The sequence below is a fragment of the Pongo pygmaeus genome, chromosome 18, assembly GCF_028885625.2.
Source record: "Pongo pygmaeus isolate AG05252 chromosome 18, NHGRI_mPonPyg2-v2.0_pri, whole genome shotgun sequence".
Lineage (NCBI taxonomy): Eukaryota > Metazoa > Chordata > Mammalia > Primates > Hominidae > Pongo > Pongo pygmaeus.
The window spans coordinates 4427698-4447730 of NC_072391.2; the positions used below are offsets into that span (position 1 = coordinate 4427698).

At 53.1% G+C, this 20033-nt stretch overlaps 1 protein-coding gene across 3 annotated transcripts in view; it reads right to left on the bottom strand.

Annotated features, from left to right (window-relative positions):
- Window positions 1-20033, bottom strand: part of SRL (sarcalumenin) — a 66227-nt gene that overhangs the window by 16257 nt on the left and 29937 nt on the right. Inside the window, exon 2 of one of the 3 annotated variants that reach the window (XM_054455751.2) lies at window positions 2260-3654. The exons of the other annotated variants lie outside the window; for them this stretch is intronic. Coding sequence (XP_054311726.2) covers window positions 2260-3654 — 1395 coding nt within the window. The remainder of the gene's footprint in view (window positions 1-2259; window positions 3655-20033) is intronic. 3 annotated transcript variants of the gene reach the window in all.

Sequence of the window (20033 nt, forward strand, 5' to 3'; positions counted from 1 at the left end):
GGAGCTGCTGAGGTCCTCAGGGCTGACCAGGCAGGACCTTCCACAGGGCTTTGGGTCTCATCCCAAGAGCAACGGGAGCCAGTGAGGGGCTCCAGGCAGGCAGCCGCCGCGGCCACATGAGCGTCTCATCAGGACCACGATGGCCGTGTGGGAAGGACGGCTGGGAGGGCCACTGCAGGGTGTGTGTGTGTGTGTGTGTGTGTGTGTGTGTTGTGTCTGTCTCAGTGTCTGTGTTTCTGTGTGTGTCTCTGTATATATCTCTGTGTCTGTGTGTCTGTGTCTGTGTGTGCCTGTGTATGTCTGTCTTGTGTGTGTGTGTTTCTGTGTGTATGTTTCTATATCTCTGTATCTGTGTCTCTTTGTGAATCTCTCTGTGTCTGTATCTATGTGTGTGTCTCTGTGTGTGTTTCTGTGTGTCTCTATCTCTGTATCTGTGTGTATATTTCTGTGTCTGTGTGTCTCTCTGTTGTCTGTATCTGTGTCTCTGTGTGTGTGTGTGTGTTGAGGGGAGCAACTGTTGCCTCTCACCCAGACAGCAAGTGATGTGGGTGCCTGCCGAAGGCTCCCAGGGAGGGGGAGGCTCCCGTTCCTGAGCCTATGATATCACAGCTGCTTCTTCCCAGGCTGCCTGCACAGAGGATTTCAGGCAATTAGAAGAGGGGTGGACTCGGGCCTTATGGGGCAGAAGGAAGCCAGCTCCTCTAGGGGCGAGAACCAAAAAACAGTCGACATGCCTCGTGCAGCATCTCATGACAGTGACTCTTTAAACCAGTCCCAGGCAGCCCCAACCCCAGACCCAGAATAGGGAGCTGACTGACTGCAGCACACACCCACCCTACGGAGTACAATTCCTGACAGGTAGTATATAAATAGACTGGGAGTGGTGGCTCAAGCCTGTAATCCCAGCACTTTGGGAGGCTAAGGCAGGAGGATCGCTTGAGCCCAGGAGTTCCAGACCAGCCTGGGCAACATAGTAAGACCCCATCTCTACAAAATATACAAAAATTAGGCCGGGCACAGTGGACACGGTGGCTCACAGCTGTAATCCCAGCGCTTTGGGAGGCCAAGGTGGGCAGATCACGAGGTCAGGAGATTGAGACCATCCTGGCTAACACAGTGAAACCCCGTCTCTATTAAAAATACAAAAAAATTAGCCAGGCATGGTGGCAGGCGCCTGTAGTCCCAGCTACTCGGGAGGCTGAGGCAGGAGAATGGCGTGAACCCGGGAGGTGGAGCTTGCAGTGAGCCGAGATCGCGCCACTGCCCTCCATCCAGCCTAGGCGACAGAGTGAGACTCAAAAAAAAAAATACAAAAATTAGCCAAGCGTGATAGTGCATGCCTGTAGTCCCAGCTACTCAGGAGGCTGAGGTGGGAGGATCACTTGAGCACTTGATCTCAGGAGTTAGAAGCTGCAGTGAGCTATGATTGCACAACTGCACCCCAGCCTGGGTGACAGAGCAAGACCCTGTCTCAAAAAAAAAAAAAAAGTATGTAAATTAATTCTGCAACAAAGCCTGTGGGGAAGCTGTCTTGGAGAGTGAGGACTTGATCTCGATCTCTACCCTGAAAGCCCCCACTTCTGGTCTAAGTCCATGCACTAAGCAGATGCAGCCATGAAGGTGCCTGACCGACCCTCGTATTGGCTGCAATTCTCACACTGCCTGAGAGCTTCAGCCCGGCCCTTCCCCCTCTGCTCCTGGCCCCCAGCCCTTTGAGGGCAGCTCTGGCTGCTTTAGGTGGGCATTTGAGAGACAACAGCGGTCACAGCCTGAGTTCTCATCTCATGATCCTGACCCCTCAGTCCTGGTTCTGCAATGCTTCCTACAGCCTAGTCTTAAAGGGGAGACCCCAGCCCTAGCCCACTAAGGGAATCACCAGGGAAGTTCCCAACCCACCCCCATCCACTCCCTGCACATCCCTCCACCTGCCGGCCACGGGGCACCGATCATTCCATTAGCTCGCTGCTCCTTTAGGGTGAGGCACTGGCATGGGCTACGGCGCATCAGGGACCCTAAGGGGAGGTTCTGGGGCCCCTGACTCGGAAGTACCAGGGCCCCTCTGACCCCTCTCACTGGCCCCTCCAAACTGGAGGCCAGCGGCCAATGCACAGCCTGAAGGCACCTCCCCGGGCTGGGACCCTGAAAAGGGCCTGCCACCCTCTGCCACCTTCTGTCCCTGCCTGTCCCCTACACACAAGACTTCCAGGGAGAATGCAGCTGTCCAAGGGACAGGGTTGCTGTTAGGGAATTAATTCCTACCCTGGGCAGCAATGATGGGACTCTCCCTCCCCTGATGTCCCTCCTCGGGCTCCTCTGCCTTCACGTCCAGGGTCTCACTGCCCGTGGACTCTGTATTTAATTCCTCCGGGCCAGGCTGGGCCCCTCTGTCACTGTGACTTGTGGTTCCTGTGGCTTCCTGAAGCTCTTCACCTTCCTGGGGCTCCTCGGCTTCCTGGGGCTCCCCGCCTTCCTGGGGCTCCCTGGCTTCCTGGGGCTCCCCAGCCTCCTGGGGTTCCTTGGCTTCCTGGGGATCCCCGCCTTCCTGGGGCTCCTCGGCTTCCTGGGGATCCCCGCCTTCCTGGGGCTCCTTGGCTTCCTGGAGATCCCCGCCTTCCTGGGGCTCCCTGGCTTCCTGGGGCTCCCCAGCCTCCTGGGGCTCCGTGGCCTCCTCGGAGGTGCCCTCTGCTTCTTCTGAGCTAACCCCATCACCGCTGTCCTCTTCGGACTCCTCTTCGGAGGGAGCTCCTCCTTCTTCCTCGCTTCCACTTCCATCGCCACTTTCCTCTTCAGAGGAGGCTTCATCTGCGTCCTCCTCGGTCATCTCTGGGGCCTGGCTCTCCTCAGTGTCCCCTGCCTTGATGCTCTGGGCGCCCCCAGGCTCTGCACTGGCCTCTGCAGCTGGGCTGGGCTCCCCGTGGTCTTTGGTGCCCTCACTGGCTTCTGTGTCAATATCCGGCTCCGACTCTCCCCCAACAGCCGCGACGTCAGGGGCTACCTCTGGCACTGCAGGCTCCTCGCCAGGCCCAGGGCTGCCCTCAGCCTCTGCGTTCAGTGGGTGGACCCCATCACCCTCTGAGTGAGGAGAGGCCCCCTCTGCCTTTGGCTCTGCTGTCCCTGCCACTGCTTTCTGCACCGGGCTGTCCCCTGGGACCTCCTGGACTTCCTCGGGGAGTTCATGGCCCCCAGCCTGTCCTCCTGCCTCTCCACTGGCAGTTCCCTCCGTGGGGAGCCCAAGCCCAGTCTCCTCCTTTCCTAGTCCCTCTCCAGAACTGGGCTTCGGCCACTCCTCTTCCACAGGCCCCTTGGCCCCTCCTGGAGGGAGGGCGCTTGCCACTGGTGGGCCATTCTTTTCCTCCCCAGGCCCCGCAGCGTCCCTGCCGTCCCTTTCCCCAGGTGGAGGTGACTCTGTGGCTGAGGCATTGGAGAGGCTGGCTTCAGGATCGGGGCCCGGGTCGGCGGCAGACGCGGGGGTCTTCTCGGGGCTCTCAGCCTCCCTGCCATCTGGGTAGTCAAGGAGCAGTTTCTTGTCTTGAGGGGCTGTGTCTGCATAAAGCGCCCTTTCTTTCTCCTCTAGACTTGCGTCTCCAGCAGAGAAATGATTCTCCAACAAATTGCCAACATCTTCTGTGCCACCCGACGCGGAGACTTGCAGTTCTAAATGATTAGAACATGATTGGTCAGTTTCACAGGGTTGGCACCGGCTGTTTTCTCAAAAGAGTCTACATCAACCTAGCTCCCGTCTTCCGGGATGTGGTGTTGGCCTGGTGTGCAGTGTTAGGCCTACCAACCTGGGTCTTCAGGACTACTACATCGTGCGTAGCGAGCAGAATAGGTGCTATTCTGCCTCCCTCCCAAGATGTGGAAACTGTGGATCAGGGAGTTAAAGGACTGACCCGCCATCCATCGCTAACAAAGTGAGCAGCTGTGCTAACCCGAGAACCCCCAGTGACCCTAGCCCTGACCTTCAAGCTTCCTGGATTGGTCCTGATGACTGTATATGGAGGGAAACTTGGGCGAGCCCTTCCAGTCCCTCAACCTTGCTCATGGGCATGTGCAGCCGGGCTCAACCTTGGAGATGCTTCCAAGAAGGGACAAATGCTTGTGCATCCCACCTCATGGCGGTTCCTACCGTCATTAACCAGCAGGCTTTTAATACTGCTCTCAGCGAAGGAGTGAAAACAGGTGTTTGCAGGCCGGATAATCTTAGGTTACATGGCACAGTGCTTAGGGGATTACTTGTGGCTCTCAACCTTATTAAGTCACACATCTAACCCTGTCCCAGTAAGGGCAGGCATTTGCTGGCCTCCCTACTTCAGATTAGAGGGTACATGGCCTGAGGAGGAGATATCCAAAGCAGGCCGGGCCTGGCTTCCCGAAGGCTCTGGCCAATCCCTTCCAAGGGGATCCCCTTGTAAGGGACTGCAGCTTAACCCAGAGAGCAGAGGGCCCAAGAAGAGAGAAGAGTAGGGGCCTCGTCTGTGCCAGAGACTTCTGTCAAGGATCAAGTTTAACATGTTTGGAAAATGGGGTCAGAAAAAGCTAAGTGTGGTGGCTCATGCCTGTAATCCCAGCACTTTGGGAGGTTGAGACAGGCAGATCATCTGAGGTTGGGAGTTTGAGACCAGCCTGGCCAACATGGTGAAACCCCATCTCTACTAAAAATACGAAAAATTAGTTGGGTGTGGTGACACACACCTGTAATCCCAGCTACTCAGGAGGCTGAGGCTGGAGAATGACTTGAACCGGGAGGTGGAGGTTGCAGTGAGCCGAGATCGCGCCACTGCACTCCAGGCTGGGCGACAGAGTGAGACTCCATCTCAAAAAAAAAAAAGAAAATGGGGCCCATTAGGACCACCCCTCTGCCCCCTGCCTCCAGGCTAGGGTCTGTTTATGGGGGACATTGCAGGCTCATGGAGATGAGGGGACCACAGGCGTCCTGCCTTGGAGCAGCTGAGGCAGCCTCTGTTCTCCCTTGACTCTCAAGGCCCCTCTCCGAGGAAGAGCACCCCACCAATCTGCTGGATGCAGACAACCCCCCTCTCCCAGGCCACCACTTGCTCCTCCCATCTCTCCCTCCCACAAAGAACAGCCACTTCTTGGGGTATCCCTTCTCCCTCAGGGTGTCCACCCTTGTTCCCCAAAAGCTGGGGCGGCATCCAGAGATCAGGAGCAAATATTTTCTCATTAGTTCCCATAGACAGCCAGCCTGCTGTCGAACTCAGAAAGATGTGAAGCTTGGTGCCTTTTATTATAGAGGAGCCCCGTGGATTGAAATATGCAACTTTTCCCCCAGCACTTTCATATGCATGGCCATTTAACCTTCTTTACGACTATCAGAAAGATTTTAGAGCTGAATTAGTGAAAGTCCAGAGATCTTTGCCCTGCCCAGATCGTCACCACTAGGTAGCTAATTGGTGACCGGAACCCAGAACTGCCCAGTCCCTGTCCAGGCTTCCATGCCATGCTGTGCTTAGCGGGGCACAGCGGACCCCTTCCTGCTGGTATCTCAGCTCCTGCCTGTATGCGCCTTCTCTCCAGGCTCATGCTCCATACTGGTCCTGGCTCCTGATTTGCAGGAATCCAATTTAATTCTGTGTTCCCAGGGCCTGGGACCCTGCCTGACTCACAGAAAGTGCTGGAAGAGGTCCACGGTTAGATTGGGGTGCCAAAAAGAATTCCTGGTCCCTTAGTGGGGAACAGGACAGGGAGCTGAGTGTTGCTCATTTTAATCTCCTTTCATCACTACCTACATACCTGTAAGTCCTGACTCCTTCACCTACATCTCTATCTCTCCGCCTTCCAGCCCTGCAGAAAAATCTATGGTGGGAACTTGGTTTAATCAGAGGAGACTGACTGTCCTCTGAGCAGCAGGGTACGTATAATGTATATGATATACATCTGTATGTACATATCTGAGATACAGCCTGCCAGGCAATGCTTAAGCACTTTATATATAAAGCAGTATCTTCATCATACTGAATTTTCTTAATCTTACTTGTTTTGGTAAAATGAGTATTACTCATATCTTTTTTTTTTTTTTTTTTTTTTTTTGAGACAAGGTCTCACTCTGTCACCTAGGCTGGAGGGCAGTGAACGCGATCTCGGTTCACTGTAACCTCCACCTCCCGGGTTCAAGTGATTCTCCTGCCTCAGCCTTCCGAGTAGCTGGAATTACAGGCGCATGCCAAGTTAATTTTTGTATTTTTAGTAGAGACAGGGTTTCACCATGTTGGCCAGGCTGGTCTTGAACTCTTGATCTCAAGGGATCCGCCCACCTCAGCCTCTCAAAGTGCTGGGATTACAGGCGTGAGCCACCACACCCAGCCTCATATCCCTATTTTTACAGATGAGAAGACTGGAATCAGAGACATTGAGGCCCTTGTTGAATGTCACACAGCTAATAACTGACTTGGACCATGTGACTTCAGAGCCACAGTATCCCCCCGGAGCCTGTTAGAGACGCAGACTTTTAAGCCCCAGCCTGGACCCATTGAATCAGAATCTGCATTTTAACAAAATGGCCAGGTGATTCTTGTGCACATTACGGTCTGAGAAGTGCTGGGCTACACTACCTCACAAACTGCCCCTCAGCCAGCGACTCTCAGCATTGGCTGCATATTGAAATCACTTGCTTCTTGGTCCCATACTTCCCTTTCTCTGCAGTTTTGATTTAAATAATCCAGGGTATAGCACCAGCATCACGATTTAAAAAAAAAAAAGTTCTTAGGTAACACACAAAGTTGCAAACCACTGCAACTACCAAATCAAATAATCTTGACCCCCAGACTTCTGCTCCCAGGCCCTCCCTACTCGCAGGCCCACCCCACTAAGGATCCCCATTGTGGGCTCCCATGTTGGGGTGGGTCTCCTAGGGCCTGGCGTTTGCCTTTGGAACAGCAGTAGTTAAGGCTTCTCCTCTGGGAATCCAGCCCTTTCCATGGGCTCCTGTTGCCCTTCAATGATGATGGGGATGCCCGTGTTGATGAGGATCGTGATGATGATCGTGATGATGGTGATGGTGATGACCGTGCTGATGATGAGGATCGTGATGATGATGATGGTGATGATGGTGATGGTGATGACCGTGCTGATGATGAGGATCGTGATGACGATGATGATGGTGATGATGATGGTGATGACCGTGCTGATGATGAGGATCGTGATGATGATGATGGTGATGATGGTGATGGTGATGACCATGCTGATGATGAGGATCGTGACGACGATGATGATGGTGATGATGATGGTGATGACTGTGCTGATGATGAGGCTCGTGATGACGATGATGATGGTGATGATGATGGTGATGACTGTGCTGATGATGAGGCTCGTGATGACGATGATGATGGCAATAATGGTGGTGATGATGATGATGGTGATGACGACAATGACGACGATGGTGATGATGGTGAGGGTGATGATGACAATGATGATGACAATGATAGTGGTGATAATGATACTGAGTTGAATGAACTCTAGGTCTGATGTCCTATAACATTTCTGACAGTCTCAAAAGCCCTTTTCCCTGGTAAAGGTGAGAGGGCCACACAGTCCCAAGGGGGATGAAGATTCCAAACGTTGGTGGTTCACCATGACCATGACTTTCACACTGCTGTGTGTTTCCACTCCTGGGCCCTGGGCAGGAAGCAAGGCGTGTGCATATGTGTATGCACATTTATATTCAAGCTCTTCCCTGGTTTTTACAACTTAGGGCCAAGCTTCCCCTGAACTTCTGCTAAACAATTTGCAGTAAAAAGGACTGAGGATAATGCCTTCTTACACTGTGACCTTTCTCCCAGGCTAAAAATAACTGCTCCAACAGAAAGTCTCTCAATGAAACAAGCTGTCCCATTGGGCCCCAAAGCTCAGTCCCTGGGAAGCAGCTGTGCCATTGGACCCAGTTCTCCTCTTGGAGGCGCAGACAGAGGTGTGGGAGCCTCCGATTACACTCACTTCCACCCCATGACATCTCACTTCAACCCTGGGAAATCAAGGCCGCTGTCTTTCCCGCCTCCCTTGCTTCTTGCCGAAGCACCCTACTGGCCCTGGAGCAGGGAGGCCGCAGAGGACCCAGGACACCCTGGAGAGGTGAATCCCCAGTAAGATGAGTCTTGGTCTATCCCGGGACATGAAGTATGTGCTGCTGCCAGGGTGGCCGCCCCGGCTCCAGCCAGGCCAGGCCCGGGACTGACGTCAGGGCACAGGAATAGCAGGCCCCAACTCTGCCCAGAGACCATGGGAAGGCCCCAGCCCCACTCACACCCAGGCCAAGCACAACACACAACAATCCTGCTTCTCCCACCAGCCCCTCCGCCACCAGCCTTTCTCAGGGGGCCAGCTTTCCAGCAGTTCCCACCAGCCCCACGGCCTCAGGGCAGGCCCAAGCTCAGTCCCTCTCTCCTCTCTCCACCACCAATCAAACGCCCTGATTTTTTTTCTTCAGCCCCGTCTCTTTCCAAAGCACTTTTACATGGACTCAGAGGACTGTGGAGTTGCCAAGGGCCCTTGTGAGTCCAACTGTAAAGGAGGAAGCTCTGGCCAGATACCTTCAGAGACTTGCCCAAGATCGGGGCAGGGGTGGGACAGAGTCCAAATATATGACCCTTAGTCTGGAGTTCTTTTTGCCCCCACGGAGTTCACAAACCATGTCCCATGAAGTGCTAGGGTTCCACAGAAGTGACTCATGGGGTGAGAAAAGATCAAACAGCAGAGACAGCCACCCACTTTGTACTTCCTGCTCTCCTTGAATTTGTCCGCCCCACTGTCTACAGAGAAAGGTTGGAGGGAGACTGGCAAGCCCTGCTCCTTTACTCCCCTCGCTTCTTCCTTCAAAATATTTGTATCTGCCTCGAGCCTCCTATCCATTATTTTCTCCAACATCCCAAGACATCCTGCTTACAGCATCTTTTTTTTTCCTTTTTTTCTTTTCTTTTTTTTTTTGAGACAGGTCTTGCTGTCGCCCAGGCTGGGATTCAATGGCACAATGACAGCTCACTGCAGCCTCCACCTCCTGGGCTCAAGGGATCCTCCCACCTCAGCTCCCCCAAATAGCTGGAACTCCATGCGTGTGCCACCACATCCAGCTGATTTTTTTCATTTTTGTAGAGATGAGGGCTCGCTATGTTCCCCAGGCTGGTCTCGAACTCCTGGCCTCAAGCGATCCTCCCACCTCAGCCTCCCAAAGTGCTGGGATTACAGGTGTGAGCCACCCTTACAGCATAGTTTCACTTTGCCAGTCCACACACGCCAGGCTCTGAGCTGGGTCATCTCCTGCCCTCACGTAGGACTCCATCTTTCCAAGGTAGTTTCCTGTGCTTATTCTTCTCTGATGCTCCTAGCATCCCTCTAAGGCAGAAAAAGCAAGGGTTGTTAACCTCTCTTGAAACGAGGAAACAAACACACGGAAGTCAAGTCGTCTGCCTCACAAGTCATTCCAGGGATGGGCTGGAACTCAGGCCAAGAGACGGAGCAAAGCTCCCTGGGAGTGACCATGACCTGCTGAGCTGTTCAAGCCCAGATACCCAGCTTCTGGGGCTGGGTCAATGTGTATCTGTGTGTTTCACAAGAGGATTCTACAGAACACCAGCATTCAGACCCTCTGCACTAGCCATCCTCAGTAGCAAGGGCCAGGAAGCTCTGTCTTGAAGTTGAAACTAGAGATGGAGAGAATAGAGGTCAGGACCTGTTTTGAGCCCACCTCTGGGTGTTGAATGTATTCAGTGCCTTCGTGGAATCAAATGTTGATTCTATTCCAGCCCGTCCAAGTCTCCTTAGCACATGTTTCTAACAAGTACCTGCCAAGGTTATTCTTCCACATGACTTCTCATCCATTTGAACTAGAGCTAGCAACTCCAAAGGCATGCGTAAGTAAAATACCTCTGACCATTACTCATACACAGTTATGCAAATGATTCATTAGTAATAAAATCCCCAGGGGGGACAGGACTCACTCTCCAAATCTCTGCCTGGTTCATCTGTCCCAGAGAGTGAGGAGCACCAGCCATAGCATACACATGAGCCCCATGTCTTGCCCCCATCCGCCCCCCGCCCCACGCTTTGGCTCTCATTGGCTGTATCTCAAGTGCAGCAGGGAGCAATTCAGAAAACAGAGTTCACGCCGCAGAGCAGGCAGCCTGCCCCCTTCCTTGTTCTAGATCTTGTCCCTGAACACTCGTGGACTGGGCAAACGTGGGCCAGCAGCCTCTTCTGGTGTCCTGTTTTTCCTTGACTTTATCCTACTGGGTAAACATTCACTGCTCAGGACCCCTTGCTCTTCCACTTTTTTTGTTTTTTTAGACAAAGTCTCACTCTGTCGCCCAGGGTGGAGACAGTGGTGCGATCTTGGCTCACTGCAACCTCTGCCTCCTGGGTTCAAGGGATTCTCCTGCCTCAGCCTCCCAAGTAGCTGGGATTACAGGTGCCTGCCACCACTCCTGGCTAATTTTTGTATTTTTAGTAGAGACGGGGTTTCACCACGTTGGCCAGGCTGGTCTCAAACTCTTGACCTCAGGTGATCCACCCACCTCAGCCTCCCAAAGTGCTGGGATTACAGGCATGAGCCACTGCACCCGGCCTCTTCCACTTCTTAGATGAAGTCTTAGGACAACTTTGCAGAAGGCTGTCGCCCATAAGGACCCGAGAAGAGAAATTCTGGCTGGAGGAAAGCTTGTCTGCATTCTCCCAGGAACCCTGAGGTCTTCTTCTGCCATTCTCTCAGCCTTTCCCTCTTCTCCCAACATGGGCGACCAGAGTGCAGGGGCTGAGGCAGCCATTCTTGGAAGGCTTCTTTGGCTTCCTGGCCATGCTCCTAAGGTCAAGGCTAATCCCACTGGGACAGCTTGTCCCTGGCTGGACTCTAGCCCTTAAAATGATTCATCCAGGGAATTGGATACAATGACAAAAGTATGACAGGGTACAATGACAAAGGTAGCAATCAGAAAGAACCTTGGGATTTGGGGGTTCCAGAGAGATCTTCTCATAGACCAACTGGCTTAATTTCACTCATGAACAAAACCCCAAAACCCTGATAAGTGCTTGTCCCAAGGCCACGGGGCTAGTTAAGGTAGTTGGCAGCAGTCTGTTTCTAGAACTCAGCTCTCTATGGACGCTCTCCCAGCAGTGAGCCAGCCAATAAGAGGGTCTAAGTCTACCCTAGGGCAGTGATTTCTTAGCCCACCCTCTTCCACTCTTTAAAAAGAACTGTTTTAGGCTGGGCGCAGTGGCTCTGAGAGCCATGGCTCACACCTGTAATCCCAGCACTTTGGGAGGCCGAGGTGAGAGGATCCCTAGAGCCCAGGAGTTTGAAACCAGCCTGGGTAACAAAGCAAGACCTCTGTCTTGCTTACTACTTGCTTTGTCTTACTACTGGCCCATCTTTCCAAAAATTTAAAATTAGCTTGGCATGGTAGCGTGTGCCTGCGGTCCCAGCTGCTGGGGAGGCTGTGGTTGACGGACCCCTTGAGCCTAGGAGTTTGAAGTTGCAATGAGCTTTGATCACACCACTACACTCCAGCCTAGGCAACAGAGGGAGACCCTGTCTCAAAAAGAAAAAAAAAAAGGATTAAGACTTCAACACAATTGTTTTTAACCCATAGAGTCCTGAGAATTGACAGAATAACTTCACTCCTCTCCCCTCTTCCAATTCCTGGGAATTCTTGGTTTGGGAGGTAGAAAGAAATTACCAGAAATCCCACAATGATCATATATATACATGCTTGTCACTGATGCCTGGAGGAGTCATGAGTATAAATGACTATTCACTTTTATTTTATTTTTATTTTATGTATTTATTTATTTTTTGAGACAGCATCTCTGTCGTTCAGGCTGGAGTACAGTGGTGCAATCTCGGCTCACTGCAACCTCTGCCTCCTAGATTCAAGCAATTCTCCTGCCTCAGCCTCCTGAGTAGCTGGAACCACAAGTGCACGCAACCACACTTGGCTAATTTTTGTATTTTTTGTAGAGATGGCGTTTCACCATGTTTGCCAGGCTGGTCTCAAACTCCGGACCTCAAGTGATCCACCCGCCTCAAGCTCCCAAAGTGTTGGAATTATAGGCATGAGCCACGATGCCCAGCCACTATTCACTTTTAAAAGACAAATACCTCAGAAAGAGCAAAACATTATATCCTAACTCCTCAGTATGAGTCAATCACTAGCAGGGATGCTCTATAGAGCACTCAGTCTTTCCAGAGATCAGCCGTGCCTGCAGTGAACAGAAATCCTTGCAGAAGGCCTTGGGCCTGCTGCCTCCCTTCAGAGGGGCCGAGCTGGGGAGGAAAGGAAAAGGAAGGAGAAAGGGATGCAGGCTGGGTTCTGAGACAGACCGAGGCAGGTGGCTGGCTTCCCCCCACCTCCCAGTCCAAAGAAATCAAATCTCCCTGGGATCTGTGGGGAGGAGGTGCTGGTCTAACTTTTGGGCCCCAGACAGGAAAAGACTTACTGGAAGCCAAGGGAGCGTGGCTCCCCCAGGTCTCAGTCTAACAGCTATCCTGGGTTAAGGTCAGAGCCATCTCTAGCTTGGCAGGTGAAGGGGTCAAGGAATCCGGGCCCACGCCATCCCCAATCCAGGGAAGCTGGAGGGAATCTTCTTGAGAAATGCGGGAGCTTGGGAAATGGGTGTGACACCTTCCCTAGCCTGAGCCAGACCCACAGCTATGCCTTTTCTTTCTTCCTGGGGCTGAGGCTCCGGCCTCCTGGATAGTGGCTGGTCTCTCTGAATGCACCTGGAAGTCAGGAGAGCTGTGTTCTGCCCCTTACTCTTTTTCTTTTTTTACAGACCCTGTCCCTTAGAGACAGGGTCTTGCTCTGTCACCCGGACTGGAGGGCAGCAGTGTGATGAAAGCTCACTGCAGCCTTCGTACTTGTCATACTTGTCATACTTCAGCCTCCAGAGTAGCTGGGACTACAGGCACGCGCCACCATGCCTGGCTAATTGTTTTATTTTTTGTAAAGACAGGGTCTCACTATGTTGCTCAGGCTGGTCTCAAACTTCTGGGCTCAAGGGATCCTCCAGCCTTAGTGTCTCAAAGTACTGGGATTACAGTCATGAGCCACTGGCCCGCCCCTGTTGTCTTACTACTGGCCCCCGCTGTTGTCTCACTACTGGCCCCCACCCCGCTGTCTTACCACTGGCCCCCCACCGCTGTCTTACCACTGGCCCCCCACCGCTGTCTTACCACTGGCCCCCCCTGTTATCTTACCACTGGCCCCCACTGCTGTCTTACCACTGGCCCCCCTGTTGTCTTACCACTGGCCCCCCGCCGCTGTCTTACCACTGGCCCCCCCTGCTGTCTTACTACCCAGCAACGTGACCTTGGGTTGCTCCTTACTCCCTCTGCACACAACTTTTTTCGTGCATAAAACGTAGATAACAATACCTGCTTTGCCAGCCCCATCAGAGCATTTTAAACATCAGGTGGTGCTCAGAAGCATTTCAATAAATGTCAGCTATGAGCATCATTCTTTCCTAGAAGAGCAAAGACACCAGGCCAAATCTCAAACTCGCTGAGTGGGCCAAAGCAGGGCCAGCTTCGGACAGGAGCCGAGCCAGCTGGCCCTTCACGCTGTTCCTGTAGCCCTCCGTGTCTGGGGGCTCAGTCAGGGGGCCCGGAGCCGTCCGTCCTTCTGCCAGGGACTCCTCCTCCCTGGCTGCCAGCCAAAAGCAGCTCAGGCGAGGAGCTGCAGGGTGCCTCATGGGTGAGCCCTGCGCTCTTGGTGAACTTCTGGCTGGTCTGGGAATGGAGCAGGCTGAGCTGCCAACACTCCCAGGGGCCAGGAGCTCGTTCCGCTGATCCCAAAGTTAACTCCTGCAGTCCCTGTCTCCAGCCTCAGTCAGCCCCGATTCACCAGCAACATCTGAGGCCACATGTGGCCTCCCCTTTCCCCACCACGTCCCATCCCTTCTGTCCAGTCACTGAAGTGAGGTGACCCCGCACTTCACCCCAACGCAAATGCGCACTCAGGAAGTTGAAACAGACCCATTCTAAGGGCCACATCTTTCTGAGAATGGGAGGGAGGCCCTTTCCGAAGGGAGAGGGCTGGTAAGGGCCCTTCAAAGCTCTCTGAAACAGAAACACGGTCGGAGGGAGGTCATTAGCAGTGCTGTGTGGCTTCCTCATCCTCACGGTAAGTGAGCACTAGGAGTGAGACAATCAGCCCTTCAGAAACCACTCGGGTCTGGAGAACGCAGCCAGGGCTGAGCTGCAGAGACGGGCCAGGAGCAGTTCTGGCCTCCGATACAGCGGCGCTTTGCTCCACCCGCACAAGTGAAATCACAGCTGATGTCTCCACGGCTTTCAAGAGCCTCGCACACCGGCCCGCTGGACCACACAGGCCCTGCTCCTCCGTCACCAGCAGCTCTGTCCCCATTAGCAGAGCAGGTGAGAGGAAATGCCACACCCAGAGTGCCAGACAACGGGGCGCACAGCCCCCGACCTGCTCAGCCAGGGAGGTGTTCTCAGCCGTCTCTCCTACAACTGCCAGGAAGACCAGGGAAGCCGGCGGTTCCCAAGTCTACGCAGAGTTTTAAGGAGGAAGGCCAGGCCTCTGGCAGAGCTGGGGCAGCAAGAATACACAAATGTCCTGCCCGTGTGCCCCGGCTCATAGACCCTTCTGGAAAAATTGCTGCCTAGACACCAAAAGGCCAGATTTTTCCACCTTCTTTCCCAGAGGGTGTCACCGAATCCATGACAGATGGGCCCCACCACCAGGTCCTGGCATTCATGGCCCCAGGTCTCATCTTATTTATCCTTATGGTTATTTTTGCATTCAAGGCTCTAGAACTAGAAAGAAACTTAGAAAGTAACTAGTCCACCTCTTTAGCCCAACTCTTTCTTTTCACAGAGGAGGAAACCAATGCCCAGAGAGGAAAAAGGAGCTTGCCAGAAGTCGCCAGTGCACTGGGACAAAGCTAGAACTAGAGACAAGGTCTCCTGACCCCACAGCCACCGTCTTCCCATAGGGGGCCCAGACAAATACAACTTCCCCTTCTCCCCGACATTTCTAAGCTTTGGATGCTCACATCCTGCCCTGCCCCTGGGAGCTGGGGCCCCTGGAATCTGTCCCCCTATTGTTCCTACAAAGGACAGCCCTTTGGTGAGTCTCTGAGGGCTGTGTCGGGGCAGCCACAGTAGTGTCAGGCTGGCGCTCTGAGCACAGCTTTTTTTTTTTTTTTTTTTTTGAGACAGAGTCTCCCTCTGTTGCCCAGGCTGGAGTGCAGTAGTGTGATATTGGCTAACTGCAACGTCCACCTCCCAGGTTCAAGCGATTCTCCTGCCTCAGCCTCCTGAGTAGCTGGGACTACAGGTGCGTGCCACCACGCCTGGGTAATTTTTTTTGTATTTTTAGTAGAGATGGGGTTTCACCATGTTGCCCAGGCTGGTCTCAAACTCCTGGACTCAAGTGATCCTCCCACCTTGGCCTCCCAAAGTGCTGAGGTTACAGGTGTGAGCCACCACGCCCGGCCTGTATGGAGATTTTAGGAATGACCCAGGGTGAGGGTTAGCTCCCTGCATTAGCATTAAATCTGTGGTATTCCTGGCATCACCACAGGCATGCAGGAATGGTTGTCATCACCACCAAGAGACAAAGGACAGTTGGTTCCATGAGGGCTGCACTGAGATCAGCTCTTAGCTATCTGAGTTCAAGGTGGCAGAGGCCAGAAGAAGATGGGACGAGAAGAGCATTCCAGAGTCTGGGTCATTAGAGAAGGGAAGACCCTCCTACCCCATCTTGCTGCTCCATGAACAGTACAAACTCTGGATGCCTCCAGAGCAAATCTGTCCATTACCCTGAATTTTCACTCCAGAGCTTGGGATGCCTCAGGTACAGGTGTCCAGAACACCCAGCCACCCTAAGGGGAACCATCCTAGAAATCTCACGTCTAGGCCAGGCGTGGAGGCTCATGCCTATAATCCCAGTACTTTGGGAGGCCAGATCACTTGAGGCCAGGAGTTCGAGACCAGCCTGGCCAACATAGCAAAAACCCGTCTCTACTAAAACACACACACACACACACAGATAGCCGGGTGTGGTGACACACAGCTACTCAGGAGGCTGAGGCACGAGAATTGCTTGAACCCGGGAGGAGGAGGCTGCAGTGAGCCAAGATCACGCCATTGCACTCCAGCCTGGATGACAGGAGACATTGTCTCAGGAAAAAAAAAACAAAAAAAAAACACTTCTCATGTCTTCCCTGGGAGCAGCCTTGCTAGAGCCTCTGATTTACAATCCCAGACCCCTTAACCCCAGACACATGGGGATACACTTTTCTGGGTGAGCTGCAGGCTCCATCCCGCCCCTCAGGCCAGGCCTCCAAGGAGCCTGACTCCCTCTCTGGATCTCCTACCCCAGGGAGAAATCATCATTCAACCCAACAGCAGCTTTCTCTGGTGAACTTGGTGTCACCAAGAGCCTGGGCTATCTGCATCTGTCTCATCTACTCAAACACTGAAATAACTCTGGGAGGCTGAGACCGGGGGATCGCTTGAGCCCAGGAGTTCAAGACCAGCCTGGGCAACATAGTGGGACCCCGAATATACTTAAAAAAAAAAATTAGCTGGGCCTGGTGGTATACACCTGTAGTCCCAGCTACTCAGGAGACTGAGGCAGGTGGATCGCTTGAGCCCAGGAGTTCTAGGCTGCAGTGAGCTATGATTGTGCCACTGCACTCCAGCCTGGCAAGAGAGCGAGATCCTGTCTCAAAAAACCCCCCACAAATACTGAAACCAGATGAGGCCCTCATCACCTAGGACCATGGGCTATTGCGTTCTTTTTTTTTTTTTTTTTTTTTTTCCGAGACGGAGTCTCGCTTTGTCACTCAGGCTGGAGTGCAGTGCCACCATCTCAGCTCACTGCAACCTTTGCCTCCTGGGTTCAAGTGATTCTCCTGCCTTAGCCTCCTGAGTAGCTGGGACTACAGGCGCATGCCACCATGTCCAGCTAATTTTTTGTATTTTTAGTAGAGATGGGTTTCACCATGTTAGCCAGGATGGTCTCGATCTCCTGACCTCGTGATCTGCCTGCCTTGGCCTCCCAAAGTGCTAGGATTACAGGCGTGAGCCACTGCACGTGGCCTATTCCATTCTTTTCTTTTCCCTTGGCAGCCTCATGGCCACACAGCAGGCCAGGCTGCCTACTCCCTAGTTCCCAAATGACTCCCCTGAAGAGAGGAAGGCTGAAGCCACGGCAGGGCTAGAGCCAGCGTACATTCCACACTCGCTGTCCCCAGGCTGACCCTCCCTGGTCAACACTGAGAGCCACATGGGGCCACCTCCAGCCCATATCTGAGGAGCTCAGTGGGCCGGCCTGCCCAAAGGGTCCCGCTCAGCCCTGGCCAAAAAAGGCCCAGATCCCTGCGCTGATGCCTGAATGTGGTTTTGTATTTGTTCTATGGGGCTGCCGTGACAAAGCACTACAAACTTAGTGGTGTAAAACAATGGAAATGTGTTCACTCACAGTCCTAGAGGCCAGACGTCTCAAATTAAGGTGCCAAGAGGGCCACCTCCTCTGAAACCCACAGGAGAGATTCCTTTGTTGCCTCTCTAGCTTCTGGTGTTTGCCAGCAACTCTTGGCTTGTGGCTGCATCACTCCAGTCTCTGCCTCCATTGACACAAGGCCTTCTCTGTGTGTCTGTGTCTTTTATCTTCCCATAAGGACACCTTCATATTGGATTTATGGCCAGCCCCACTCCAGCATGACCTCATCTTAACTAACTACATCTGCAACCACTCTACTTCCAAATAAGGTCACATTCTGAGGTTCTGGGGTTAGGACTCCAACGCATCCTTTTGGGGGATGCAATCCAACCCATAACAGGTCTCCCAGTAGCCCACAACACCACCTGCCTAACCCACTGCCACTCCCTTCCCCTAGCCTGGCCCCTGACTAATCCCAGCTCACATTTCAGATCTCAGCTTTGAGGCCCATCCCTTGGGAGGCCTCCCTGACCCCTCCTCTGCTCTGTGTCCCTGCAGCACCTGTCACCTATGTGACATCACCCTATGTGACGGCTGTTTTTTTAAAACAGGGTCTCACTCTTGTACCCAGGATAGAGTGCAGTGGCACGATCTCAGCTCACTGCAACCACCACCTCCTGGGTTCAAGTGATTCTCCTGCCTCAGCCTTCTGAGTAGCTTGGACTACAGGTGTGCACCACCATGCTCAGCTAATATTTGTATTTTTGGTAGAGAGGGGGTTTTGCCATGTTGCCCAGGCTGGTCTTGAACTCCTGACTCAGGTGATCCACCCGCCTCGGCCTCCCAAAATGCTTAGATCACAAGCATGAGCCACCACACCCAGTCCTTTTTTTTTTTCTTTTAACCTGTGTCCCTCCATAGATGAGCAGCTCCTGGAAGCTGGTGCCTGTGGCTTGTCCCCAGGATGGTTGCAGGTGTCCCACTGGAGCCTGGCAGATATCCCCTCACCATAAGTACCTGCTGGCTGCACTGAGAGCACCTGACAGTAAGGAGCCTCGCTCCTGGCCAGCACTTCTCAAGGTGTGGCTCGAGGGCTATCTGCAAAAGGACCACAGAGGAGCTTGGTTAAAAGTACAATTCCTGGCGGGACGCGGTGGCTCACGCCTATAATCCCAGCACTTTGGGAAGCTGAGGCAGATGGCTCACCTGAGGTCAGGAGTTTGAGACCAGCCTGGCCAACATGGTGAAGCCCCGTCTCTACTAAAAATACAAAAATTAGGCTGAGTGTGGTGGCTCATGCCTGTAATCCCAGCACTTTGGGAGGCTGAGGCGGGCAGATCACTTGAGGTCAAGAGTTCGAGACTAGCCTGGCTAGCATGGAAAAACCCCATCTCTACTAAAAATACAAAAAAATTAGCCGGGCATGGTGGCGGGTGCCTGTAGTCCCAGCCACTTGGGAGGCTGAGGCAGGAGAATGGCGTGAACCTAGGAGGCAGAGTTTGCAGTGAGCTGAGATCATGCCACTGCACTCCAGCCTGGGCAAAAGAGCAAGACTCTGTCTCAAAAAACAAACAAACAAACAAACAAACAAAAAGCAATTCCTAACGTTTGGGGCTGGATGATTGAAAAAAAAGAAAGAAAAAGAAAAGTACAATTCCTAGGCCTATTCTCAGGCCTCTGCAACAAACTCAGAGTGGGCAGGGGGCGTCAGGAATCCACCTTTTTTTTTTTTTTTAAGATACAGAATCTTGCTCTGTCACTCAAGCTGGAGTGCAGTGGTGCACTCATGGCTCACTGCAGCCTCAAACTCCAGGGCTCAAATGATCCTCCCACCTCAGCCTCCCAAGTAGTGGGACTACAGGTGCATGCCATCATACCTGGCTAGGTTTTTAAACGTTTTTTTGTAAAGACAGGGTCTTACTCTGTTATCCAGGCTGGTCTCAAATTCCTGGGCTCAAGTGATCCTCCCACCTGGGCCTCCCATAGGGCTGAGATTACAGAAAGATGAGCCACCACATCTGGCAAGGAATCTGCCTTTTAAACAAGCTCCCAGAAGATTCTCACACACACTAACATCCGAGAACCACCATCCTTGGACCTTGATTATCGAAGTCAATCTAAGCCCATCTTCCCAGAGACCTACGGGTTGCAAAGGGTGGAGGAACCTGCCTGTATGAGGCTGTACCAGTCCTGCCCCTGGGACCCCCTTCGTAGCTATGATCCATTTCCAAGGCCACAGGCGGCCAACAAAAGCTGATGCCCATCAGCCCTAGGCCCATCATGGGTGGGGGCATAGCTGGCCCTGCTCCCCACTAGATGATATTCCTGGAAGGAGAATGCAGAGAGAGGAGCAGCTGGCAGTCGGGGGCCCTCACAGCAACTACCATGGATGGAACTCTAGTAGCCAGAGCTGCCCAGGGAGCACAGTGATGGAACAGCCCTGGGACCCCAGGCCTCTGGAGGAGGGAGAGAGAGAGGAGTGGGAAGATTAGCGTTAGGAGCCCAGGTGTTCTCCCCTAATCAGCAGTGGGACCTCAAGCAAGTATTTAAACATTTCTGGGCATGTTTCATTAGTAATAAAACAGAAGAGAAAAACACCCACCCTGCCCATCCCTC